This window comes from Hypanus sabinus, chromosome 22, assembly GCF_030144855.1.
Source record: "Hypanus sabinus isolate sHypSab1 chromosome 22, sHypSab1.hap1, whole genome shotgun sequence".
Classification (NCBI taxonomy): Eukaryota; Metazoa; Chordata; class Chondrichthyes; order Myliobatiformes; family Dasyatidae; genus Hypanus; species Hypanus sabinus.
This window is the reverse complement of record NC_082727.1, coordinates 59,994,621-60,007,557: the sequence shown is the minus strand read 5'-3', so window position 1 is coordinate 60,007,557 and position 12,937 is coordinate 59,994,621. Positions and strand designations below refer to the sequence as shown.

The 12,937-nt window shown below is 40.8% G+C and overlaps 1 protein-coding gene across 3 annotated transcripts in view; it reads right to left on the bottom strand.

The window, feature by feature from the left end:
- Positions 1–2,885: 2,885 nt before the first annotated feature.
- LOC132379667 (pleckstrin homology domain-containing family S member 1-like) overlaps positions 2,886–12,937 on the bottom strand; it is a 33,520-nt gene continuing 23,468 nt past the window's right edge. For all 3 annotated transcript variants that reach the window (XM_059947889.1, XM_059947891.1, XM_059947890.1), the window contains 5 exons: positions 12,321–12,431; positions 11,502–11,603; positions 9,331–9,454; positions 8,198–8,281; positions 2,886–6,115 (listed from right to left, as the gene is read on the bottom strand). In XM_059947889.1, coding sequence (XP_059803872.1) covers positions 6,062–6,115; positions 8,198–8,281; positions 9,331–9,454; positions 11,502–11,603; positions 12,321–12,431 — 475 coding nt within the window. In that variant the 3' untranslated portion in view covers positions 2,886–6,061. The remainder of the gene's footprint in view (positions 6,116–8,197; positions 8,282–9,330; positions 9,455–11,501; positions 11,604–12,320; positions 12,432–12,937) is intronic.

Genomic DNA, 12,937 nt, shown 5'->3' with positions numbered 1-12,937 from the left:
CTATGTGTGATCTGAAAAGTCAGTATTCTGATTTTAGACTTTCCAGCTAAAAGGAACACTTTAAATATTGCCTGTCAATTCTTCAGATGTTTTAATGGCTTCCAGGGAACAGAGACCATTCTGACTCAATTTCTCCCTGAAGGACAAAATACTCACCCCAGAAATCTGTTACACAGCTTCCAACAGAGGCATATTCTTCCTTAGATCCAGAGATCAAACTCCACAAGGCTGGCATCCCCAGACTGGTTCACCAATCCTCATCGTGCTGCTGCCTTTTAAAATGCTTGTACAGGAACTTGTAAAATTCCTTTGTTTTAACTTTCTAAGTATAACACAGATGGCCATTCTGTCCATCAGTTCAATGAATGGTCCAGAGTAATCCCCTGATTCCCATTTCCCCCTTTTCTTCTATCTCTGTATTCCTGCTACTTATTGTTTCTACATACCAGCAACATATCCCGCTACCATCCCTAAGCTGAAACTCACAGCAGCCAATTAACCAACTAGCGCATCCTTGGGATTTAGGGGAGGGGAAGTGGATCATCCCATACAGCCTGGCCTGGAAGCAACAATGCCTTTGAACAGAAAATCTTACAAAAAGTAGTGGATATGGCCCAGTCCATCATGGGTAAAGTGCTTCCAACTATTGAGCATATCTGCATGACATAACATTGTAGGAAAGAAGCATCCATCATCAGAGATCCCCACCTCTCAGGTCATGATCTCTTCTTGCTTTTGCCATCGGGTAGAAGGTACAAGAGCCTCAGGGCTCACACCAGCAGGTTCAGAAACAGTTACTACCCCTCGACCATCAGGCTTGTGACCAAAAGGAGTTAACTACACTGAACTTCACTTGCCCCGTCATTGAAGTGTTCCCACAACTGATGGACTCAATTCCAAGGACTCTTAATCTTGTGTTCCCATTACTTATTGCTATTTATTTATATTTTCATTTGCAGAGTTTGTTGTCTTCTGCTCTCTGGTTGATCTTCCATTGATCCTATTATAGTTACTATTCTATAAATGCATTGAGCATGCCTGCAAGAAAACAAATCTCAGGGTTGTTCACGGTGACATTTATGTTCTTTGATATTAAAATTTACTTTGAACTTCGGTTGTTGTGTGTTGTTTTCCATTGATTATATTGTGTTTCTTTGTATCTACTGTGAATGCCCTCAGAAAACTGAATCTCAGAGGTGGTATGTGGTGACATATGTATATTTTGATAATAAATTTACTTTGAACTTTGATATGAGCTCTAACATATTTTTGAAATGGACAGAAGCTTCAAGAAGGCATATATGCATCATTTTTAATATTCTTCAGCAGATCTGCACTGAAATCAGATAGAAGATGATTTGGGCAAGACTGAAATTTTCCAGGGTAAAACCAATGTGTTATTTTGAGTATCGTATTCAGTGCGTAGAGAGTCTGGAAGTTCGATATGTGGTAAAACTCCAGACTTCAAATGATGATTTACTGCTTTGTTGCCTCTTAATAGTCTCTGAGCAATGTTTTGTTAATGGTTTCCAAAGTTCGGGAGTTGGATTCTGTCATGATGACCTGGGTTAATAGGGCTTCATGTAAATAATGTGTAGCCACCAATTTTCATTTAATTTTGAACTAAGTCCTTCTTTAATCTTCTGTCACCTATGTTTTTGGCACTGAGGCAAGAGGGACAGAGCTGTGCAAAATGGCGCTGACTGTGAACTGTAACAAGTGTTGGGTGAATGCGATAAAGGACTTCTAAAACTTAGTTGCCTCTCCTCAGTTATGTTATAGGTTGCCTTGGTAGCTTAGTGGTTAGCACGATGATATTACAGGTCTGGGTGTCAGAGCTCAGAATTCAATCCCAGCATCCTCTGTAAGGAGGTTGTGTATCCTCCTCATGGAATGCATGGGTTTTTTCCCTGTTCTCTGGTTTCCTCCCACAGTCCAAAGATGTACTAGTTGGTGGGTTAATAGTTCATTGTAAGTTGTCCCGTGATTAGGCTGGGGTTAAATCGGTGGGTTACTCAGCAGCATGGCTCGACAGGCTTATTCTGCACAATGTCGTGGAAAAGCAAATTAAATAAATGAGCAAAGATTGCCATCTTCCAACTGTATCAAGGATGGTGAGTGGATTGTGAAATGATGGAAACAGGAGGAAGTTGCAGAGGATGCCTTGTGTTTCGGCAGACCACTAAAGCGATTCAATAGATAACACTGAATTCAAAGCACATAAATTGACAGTAACTTTTTGGACCCCATATCTCAGAAAGGATATGTTGTCATTGGAGAGATTTCAGAGGAGGTTCACGAGGATGATTCCGGGAATGAAGAGGTCGACATACGAGAAACATCTGGCAGCTTTGAGTCTGTACTCGCTGGATTTTGAAGAATGCATGGGGACCTCATTGAAGCCTACCAAATGTTGGAAGGAGTAGATAGGCTGGATGTGGAGAGGATGTTCCCAATAGTGGGGATATTTAGAACTAGGGGGCACAGCTTCAAAGTTGAGGGACGACCCTTTAAAAACAGGGGTAAGGAGGAATTTCTTTTAGCCAGAGAGTAGTGAATCTGTGGAATGCTCTGCTGTAGACTGTGGTGGAGGCCATGTTGGTGGGTCTACGTGAGGTGGAAGTTGATAGTTTCCTATCAGTCAGGGCATCAAAGAATATGGCGAGAAGGCAGGTGTGTAGGGTTAAGAGGGATGCGGGATCAGCCATGATGGAATGGCGGAGCAGACTCGGGCCAAATGGCCTAATTCTGCTCCTATGTCATATAGTCTAACTAAGACTGAGGACATTAGATTCAGGGTCACTTAGACTCATTTTGAACTGCACACAAATACCTTTTGCAGAGAACACATAGGAATTGACAATTAGAGCTGATTCAGGCATAAATGTTTTTATTGTATAAAAGTATTCATATTATGCGTACACTACATGTTTTGCAATATGCAATAACTGTGGCATCTACTGGAGATTAGGAGAACTACAAACAACTCAACACTGAAAAAGAGTGCAGATTCTTTTTGGATTTACTTCCTTCAGTTGTCTTTCTTGGTAATTCTGTAACGAAAATCACAAGAATTCATGCCATTCATGCTGTATTCTTGCATGAATGGTATAACATATTAAAAGTATGCAAAAAAAAAGGGAGTGACAATGATTTGGCAACATACACCTGACCAGTGACATTATCAACAATGGATGCAATTGTGAAATTAAGACCTGTAGAACAGAGTATTAAAAATCTCTAGTGAGCAGCAGGTACTATGAAAGACCTGATCTTTGAGCCTTTAAGGTTTAGCAGCCGTGCGTTAATGTGCTATAATTACCAGCATCCAGCTGATGACTTGTTACTTCAGCTGCAAAGCAAACTCCAAGCATTCAGCTGCAAGAATACTTGTCACACGGAGACTCATCCCGCCTGGTGGTGGAGTAAGCAGGAAAGCCCAACAAACCAGCACCCCACTAGTTGCAATAAGTCACAGCAACATTAATCTATGCCAGTTGGGGTTCTTTTGACATCTAAATCAGGCCACTAGAAAAAATACAGAATAAATAAAAATGATAAAAGGGCATAATTGAGACAACGGCTCAACTAACTCCGATTTTAAACTTGTTAAGCCTCACTTCTAACTGCTGGAGGGTGTGTTAGTCTCTGCCCTAAATGAAATTTTAAAGTCAGAGGAAAGAATGTGTTACATATTATATCCAGCACAGTGCCTCACATCACTTGAGCCACAATCTGTCTTAAGATAAACATAGTACCTTTTCAAAAACTTCGACTGTTCATGTTTTTCAATGATGTTGGTGTTCAATTATCTCATTTAAAGACACAAAGCAGCATAAAGCCAGGGTTCCCAACCTTTGTTATGCCATGGACCAATCCTATCAAGCAAGGGCTCCATAGACCTCAGTTGGGAACCCCTGCATAAAGCATAAATTTCACCAATTGTGTACTCAAACGTTGTGGAGTGTACATCAATGAACAACCGCTATGTTACATTTCAAGTTTAGGAAGGTCAGATACGAATTGCCATTAAATCTTGAAATATCTGATTGATATCTCAACTGATCACTGAACTCTAAGGGAGCTCTCAATGATCTGACATTACAATTATTTACAAGGTGCCATTACAGACATTGTGTTTCTTTTAGAAAATAATGCAATCCATAGAAATCATGTCATAATACTAGATTAATTTGCCAATACAATTTATATTAAAGATCTGAAACTGTAGTTTCAAATTTTTAATCTTCATATAAAACCAATGTTTTAAACATGCACTGACTGCATGCCTAAATAACAATTATACATATATACATCATTGCAATATTTACACCCTGGTGCAACTTGCAGGAGACAATTACAATTGACCATATTTTCTATAGGCATCATGCTATGTATATAAAATCACAAATTAAAGTAACAAATCTTGCTGAAGATTTCAATAGTGCTCTTAGCATGTTGTTTGTTCTATAACATTTCCTGTATACTTTTAGAATATTGCATTGGAATACAGTGGCAGTGAGCACATTTTTATAGCAGAATGAAAAGGACATCAGGATATCTTGCAGCATTTCACCACAAGTGAAGTTCTTTTGTTGTTTCGTTCTTGGTGTCGGAAGCTACAGTGCTCAGTGTGTGAATTGCAAAGTTTGGTATACTGTGCAAAACAAAGCTGAACAGATAATTTGTTTGAACAACATTGGGTAAAGACACTGCCAGGAGAACTTTAATTATCTATGTGAGACAGCAGATGGCTTTCAACGTCATTTACACAAATGGCAGCTTTAGGCCTAAATGTCAATTTTAATCATGGATTCAGAAAGACACAGAAAACATGCAGAATTCCAAACTAATGATTGGGTTGTTAGCTAATAAGTTTTGCTGCTTATTAAATTCCTTGATTTGGCGGATTTTCACAGAGCAATTAGATGCACACTATCACCCTGGCAGTCACCTATTCACCAAATTGCTATCAGGGAGACGCTGCCAGTCCATCACCAGGACTGCATGTCATCTCCGTAGCTTCTTTCCTGTAGCTATCCAGCTTCTCAATAAAACTCACTCTAGCTGTCCCTCCACAACATCCATTAAATGGTCCTTCCTGCTCTCCTTGTTCTGTTGATAGTTATTGAGTTTGTTCATATCTTCACACTTACTTCAGTTTGATTGACATTTGCACTAATTGCCAATTGCTTGTGGCTATTTGCACTATTGTCCTATTAGCTGTTGTGCTGTCTGTTATGGTTTTGCCATCATCGCCGAGGCCTGACAAGGTCATTGTCAGAAACCTCAAAGCAGGTGGTGAATGGCAGGACTGACAGTTCTTTGGGAAGACCAGATTGAGGAGGCGTTTGAGGCTGTTTGCACTATCAGTTGCTATTGTGTTGCCTGTTATGGTATTGTCCTGTGTTTTATGCTTGGCACCGAACCACTATCAATTCTAGTTTGTTTCACACACTGGCAATAAAGTGACTCTGATTCTGGATGGGTAGAACAGCACCAAGGTCAGATCATCTCGGAACAGATCTAGGGCAGCAAATGCGCATTACTACCAAGTCAGATCTGTACTACATTCCAACATGAAAATACACCGTTTTATTAACTACACCCTGGGAAAACATTTATGAAGGATAGTGGCTATTAACTGTACATTTGCCAAGGAGTAATTACTGTTGGAGGGAAAAACGTTGAGCAATTAGGCATGATGCTCCTGCTTATAATGATGTAAAGTGTCTTAGAAATGAACAGCAGATATTAACACGACCTCCTTTGTTCTATTAAGTAAAGGGCATAAACTGCAACAAAGTGTTAAAGAAAGATTCCTGATTCGTCAAAAGTATATAGTCCAGATGTTACACATCATTCAAAGGAGAACTTGCAAGAGGTGTCAATGAACTCAGACCACAAGGAATGAAAGGATGACCAATGTTTCCAGAACTAAATGTTGCAAACATGTTCATCATTAAATCAGTAGTGATCCATAAGATTCAGAGGAGTATACCAGTTCATTGAGTACTGATGAATGTCTGCTGGATAACGTAAGCTGATTATTTCTGGCTTTTCATGGTGATTGGCTTGTTGGTGGTTCTTTGTGTAAATTACCACGTTGTACAACCTTGCAAAAAGAAATTAAATATCATTAATTTGCATAACATTCCTTAAACATTGTTTCAAAGACATCCATAAGACCGTAAAACCATCAGATATAGCAGCAAAGTTAGACGTTTTGGTCCATTGAGTCTGCTCAGGCACTCCATCATGGCTGATCCAATTCCCTCTCAGCCCCAATCTCCTGCCTTCTCCCTGATCCCTTCATGCCCTGACTAATCAAGAATCTATCAAACAGATTTCAGATGTTTTTAAACTTTCTCTTCAGATGGATGATATTTGTTTTTCATTTTCCAGTCACTCAATGCACATCTTACTTGCATTCTCACGAGTCCTGTCCCAATCATGGCCCTTCAGTACTCCATACGAAATATGACTTCAAGGCTATTCCTATGGTTAAGTTTTAAGGACACAGACTAGTCCTGTACATCCATGCTGGGAAATGGTGTAATTCAAATAGATTATTTGCTTGGTGGAATAAAAGCAGGAAAGATGCACAAATGAAAAACAAAGGAGGCTGAAAGGAAAATGCTTTGAGTCCAATAAACTTGTAACTCAATGTCAATATGACTAAACACACACATTCTTCCCTGTCCACTAACATTAAATGTGTGTGAACTTAGCAACACACACAAAATGCTGGAGGATTTCAGCAGGTCAGGTAGCACCTATGGAAATGAATAAACAGCTGCTGTTTCATGCCGAAACCCTTGTCTGGAGCTTAGAAGGAAAGGGGAAGAGCAACAGTGCTGGGGGGAGGGGAAGGAGGGTAGCTTGAAAGTGACAGCTGAAGCCAGGTGGGTGGGAAAGGTAAAGGGCTGGAGAGGAAGGAATCAGATAGGAGAGGAGAGTGGACCACAGGAGAAAGGGGAGGAGGAGGGGACCCAGTGGAGGTGAAAGGCAAGTGAGAAGAGATAAAAGGCCAGAGTGGGTAATAGAAGAATAGGGGAGGGGGAGGGAAAAAATTTGGTGAACCTATTAGTCTTTGGTTGTACACTTGTTTCCATTGCCGTAAGTGGAACCGTAGGTATAGAGGTACAAATAACTGTCAGCCAAATCCAGCAAACGCATTAAACGGCAGCAATCAAAGGCAAACTTCTATCTTATAAACGTGCCTTTGCTTATTTTCACTTAGACCGGGGGTCCCAACCTGGGGACCACATTAAACCTTGCTTAATGGTTTTGATCCATGGCATAAAAAGGGTTGGGACCCCCTGATTTACAGACAGAGCACAGTAACAGGCCCTTTTGTCCAATTACATACAATTAATCTTCCAAATGGTACGGTGTTCGGAATGTGGGAGGAAACCAGTGGACTCAGGGGAAACTCATGTGGTCACAGGGAGAACACAAAAAGGAATTGGTGGGAACTGAACCTGGGTCACTGGCACCGTAATACTGTTAGGCTGCCTACTATACCCAATTGCCCCTAGCATTGTCCCTTCTTTATTAAGCAGTGCTTCCACTTTCTGGGGAATACAGTACCTTGCAAAAGTCTTAGGTACATATATATGCTGGAGTGGTTAAGACTTTCGTATTTGTCAAAGTGGAGTGGAGAGCCAGTTTGGTAGGAGCAAAGTGCCATGGGAGAGGTATGGGAGAGGTGGCAGAGAAGGAATGCGAGGGGCAGGGGTGGCGCAGTTGCAGACATACCCAGCTCTGAGACACCAAGCAAGGTAACTTGATTCCAAACTATTGGATTATTATTCATTACAGAATGTCTCTCTGGTGCTTCCCACTCCATCATCTCTCCCTTCCCTTTTTCCCACCCATGATTCCCCTCTCCCTGCCCCCTTCCCACTCTCAGTCCACAACAGAGACTCATATTGGGATCAGGTTTATCATCACTCACACGTCATGAAATTTGTTATTATTTTACAGCATCAGTACAGTGCAATACATAAAATTATTACAGTCCTATGCAAATGTCTTAGGCACCCTAACTATATGTATGTCCTAAGACCTTCAAACAGAACTGTACATCCGTTGTAACTGAACATATAAAAATTGCCTCGAGTAACACAGTGGTTTTCTGGACAATACAGTTCAAATGAACCATTTCCACTGCAGACAAGGCATAGACACTTACTTTTATTATTTCCTTCCTTAGCTTTTCCATATTTTCATTGTGGGCTGATGGAGAATCAGGCATTCGCAATATGGTGGCAAGCACCTAGGAGAAAGAATCACTTCCTTTAACTTCCAGAAGAACATCCAGTTTATTTCCCAATAAGCACTAAAGGACATCTTTGAAGGTGGTTTAACTTCACACAGTTCAAACCTTTTGTCGACTGACCCTATTCTAATCTTCACCCTTCTGCACACTTAAAGCATAAACCCCTTTTTTCCTTTTGCTGATCACAATTCAATCTCTGGAAATCCTTTGTCAAAGGTTCCTCTAAAAATCTTCTTAACCTTTAACTCTTCTGGTAAGCTTTTGATTACCCAAATTTATCTTTCTTCGCTATAAGTATATGGTTTCCACTTACCTGTCTGTGAAATTCTTCCCCTGAATGGTCTCTCAGACCATCTTAAACCATTTGCAGCTTCTCAGCTTCCCACACAGGGAAGCCTGGATGTACAGTTATACCCCTGTGCATTATCTAAGAGAGATGGAACCATCTCTAGTTGTTGCACCAGTATGAACCATGGCACCAGAGATCTCTGGATGTTTCAGTGCATCCCCGCCCAAGTGAAAGCACATCCAGGAAAGGAGGTCTGGAAAACAGACCAGAACTTGGAGACACCAGGCTTCGGCCTAATGAGACGGAACCTCCCTTTGGAACCGGACTAAAGGTAGGACTTCTTCATACTCAGTACCTTAGGACACCTTCTCTGTGTGAGAACAGATCACCTTAACAGCCTGGTCCATGGGGATGGCTCAGGTCCCTGAAGACTGAGATAAGTTGGGGGCAGTTCCCTTATCCCACTGGAGAAAAACATGATTCTCTTTATTGTTTTCCAGGGATGAGGTCATGATTTCCAAATTGGCACCTCCCACTGCAGTGCGCAGGAGCCTAGGAGATGTGTGTACATACATTGAGGAACCACAAACATTCTACAGTAGGACCAGAGGGGAAAGGCCTGGTTTTGCAAGTGGAATGGTGGTGTTGGGATTATCATATTTGTCAAAACTAACATCATTTTTACTAAAGCAATATCCAACACATAGTTTGACTGAAGAACAACCATTATTAAATCCACATAAAAAATGCAACTTACTTCCTCTTCCATTGACCTGTTTAGTAACATCCGCAGTTCCCCCACATTCCGGATCTGAAGTTTATTAATTGCCACAATTTGATCTCCAGGTTTGAATGCACACTTCTCATCCGAATATGTGACACTGTGGGCCAGATGAAGGATTTATTAGGAAGCCTTCATCACACACTTGACAAAGTGACTAGCTAAAAAAAAGGACCATTGGGATTGAAGAGAAAATGTATTTTAGGAGCTGGTGATATGTGCAATCAGCCACAGGGTGGCACCGTTGCTCGGTTTCCAAGGCCATGATTCACCCTGGCTTTGTGTCGATGCTGTACTTGGAACCGTAAGCACTCTGGCCCAGAGTGCCGAATCAATTAGATTAATAATCAAATGGCCAACTAAAGTAATCCTTTATGCCTACACCACCCCAGGCAGCATTTTCCAGGCACCCCCCACTCTGTGTAAAAAAACTTGCCCCTGATATCTTCTTTGAAAATACCCCCCTCACCTTAAATGCATGCTCTTTCGTATGAGACATTTCGACCCTGGAGAAAAGAAGCTGTCTGCCTACTCTACCTTTGCCTTTCATATCTGCTAATCCAGAGAAAACAACCCACATTTGTCCAACCTCTTGTTATAGCACATGCCCTCTAATCCAGGCAGCACTCTGGTAAATCTCCATCCATTCTATCCAAAGCCTTGACATCTTTCCTAAACTGGGGTGACTAGAACCATATGCAATACTCCAGATGTAAACTAACTAGAATTTTATAAACCTGCATCCAAACTTCCTGACCTATAAGGCGCGAGTTTATGGAACACTAAACTGCACTTTTTCCCTTTTTGTCTTGGAGACATATGCTCGCCCGAGTAAAATACACAGAGGAAAACTGAATAGGGTGAAGCAACCTTCAATAAAATATCCTGAATTTCGCTGCATTCATCTCAAATGGATGGAAGATCTTGCAAATTTTATTGCAGCTTCCCTTCCCCTTTTTCCAACCATGACTCCCATCTCCCTGGCCCCTTCCCACTCCCAGTCCACATTAGAGACCCAAATTGCCCAATTTTATTGCCTCCTATTTCCTGATTTCTTCTTTATGCAGAATGTTGTGCTCAAGAAGAAAGTCTGCCCTTCCACACAGTCTGTGCAACAGGTACATGCTGTATACAGAGCTAGCGTGCGCAAGACTCTGGCACAGGGTTGTAGTAATTTTATATATTGCACTGTTATTGCTGCCATAAAAAAGACAAAATTTCATGATATATGTGATAAACCTGATTCCAATTTGCGTCTCTAATGTGGACTGGGAGTGGGAAGGGGCCAGGGAGATGGGAGTCATGGTTGGAAAAAGGGGAAAGGAGAGAGGAAGGAACATGAAGCACCAGAGAGACATCTGTAATGATTAATAACCCAAATGTTTGGAATCAAATAACCTTTCCTTATGTCTTAGGGCTGGGTGTGCCTGCACCCACACCACCCTCCACCCCTAACACTCCTTCTCTGCCACCTGACCCACACCCCTACCTTCGCCATTCTCAACATCCTTTGCACCCACCAGGTTTACAAACTCACTCTCTGCCCCATGTTGACAATAACAGTACTGTGAAAAAGTCTCAGGCATCCTAACTACATACATGTGCCTAAGACTTTTCCACTGAACAGCATGTTCTTCTTCCTTGGCAGTCTGTCAAGCTCAAGAAAGACAAATTATCAGTGTGAGCAATTTGCAGGTGGTATGAATGTTTGTTACAAGAAAGTCAACAGTATTCTGGCTGTCAACACTGAAGCTAAACAGGAAATGAAATGTGCTGTTGCAAACAAATTTTTGTAACACTCACAAATCAATACTCTTTGGACTGAATCAGTACTGCAATGGCAGCAAATATTATCAAAATGGATAAGACTGCCATTGAGTCAGCCCTGTTCAAAACACCAATGCAGTCCAGGTCTCTGTACAGCTTGTCCCTCTTTGTACGCTGCAATATGGAAATATCCTCATTTCTGAGCAATTCTGAACTAACATTTGTTTTAACCAAGTGAATTTTACATATCTTTATTCACACCTTCATACAAAGTATTTTGCAACAACTTAGAGGAACAATTTTTTACTTCATGATGTAGTTTGTGTTGGTCTTAAAGGTTTCATAATATGTTAGAAGAAAAAAAATCAAAAGTGACTTACCAAACTTTGTCCTGCACTTCTAAAAGTGAAAGATTGGTTTTGAAGTCCTGTTGGCAAACAGCTATGTTCAATTTTAGCAGCTTGGTTTCTTCTGTAATTTTGCTGAAAAATGAAGTTATGTATATATTCAGAATAATCTAGTGCAAATATCATCAAAAAAAGTTTGAGATTGGTGTTGACCTGACAAAGCTACAAATCTGTTCTGAAGTCTCACAGATCATATGTCCAAGTAATTCATTGCTGGACAATACAGTTTTGTAGCCAGCCACTGGGCATACAGAAGGGTATGCGCAACTGACTCACGTGATCTACAGATAGCTGAAGGTTGAGGTCCCTACATGCCCACCTTGGAATTAGAGAACAAAAGAATTTCCTCAGTTACTGTTGCCAGGTGTGGATCCTGACAAACTTAAATAGTCCAACCTTGGCTCTTCCGAGTGCTCCAGCTTCCTTCCACAGTCCACAGTTAGTAGGTTAGTCATTGTAAATTGCCCATAAATATGCTAAGATTAAATCGGGGGTTGCTGGGCAACGTGATTAAACTACTCGTAAACCACTCTTTCTTGCTCAGTCCTTCGAGAGAAATTTTTTGAAAGAAGCAGGTTTAGTATCACTGGCATATGTCGTAAAATTTGAGAAATTGAGAGTTACTGCAAAATAACAACATTAGTTGATGTGAAGATGGTGGGATCAAAGAGGCTACCTTCTTTTTAAATTACCCAACCTTTTCCAGGCAGAGAGAACTCCAACTGAGAAGTGACATTACAACACTGCTGTGGAGAATTCGCACCAGGGAAGGAAGGAAGGCGGCTTTCTTACCTAAGCAATGTTTCCAAGTCCTCTTTGGCAAGTTGTCTTCCCTTGTTTGATTCTTTGAGTGGTGACTGAAGACAATTTTCATCCAGGAAGCCATCTGGAAACATGTCATTCCTGAACAAAGAAGTCTTCCAGTCAGTCACATGTTCATCATGAGCCGTGCTGCACTAAGTTCAATATGTTAAGCCAGGGCTATTCCTCGCTAAATAAGCAAATTAATGTAAAGTACATTAATCCCGACACAAAAATATTTCAAAGTAAGCAATATTTGGAAAAGTGTAAATGACATTACGTTCCATTAATTTTGTACTTTGATGTTTAATTTTGTGATTTTTGCTCATTTTTGCAATTTGTTCTTTTTTGCATGTTGGGGATTTGATGTTTTTCTTTGAATGGGTTGTATACATTGATAATAAATGTACTTTGAATTTTTGAATTATGATGGTTTAGGTTTTACCTTAACCATATACAAATTGTTATGTGTCTGTTTTATTTAATGCCCTGTCATGTTCAAAAGAAATGTGTTTACTTATTGAGATACTGCACGAAATAGGCCCTTCGAGCCCGTGGCAGAGCAACCCTCCGATTTAACCCTACCCAAAGCCACACGGTCACAGGGA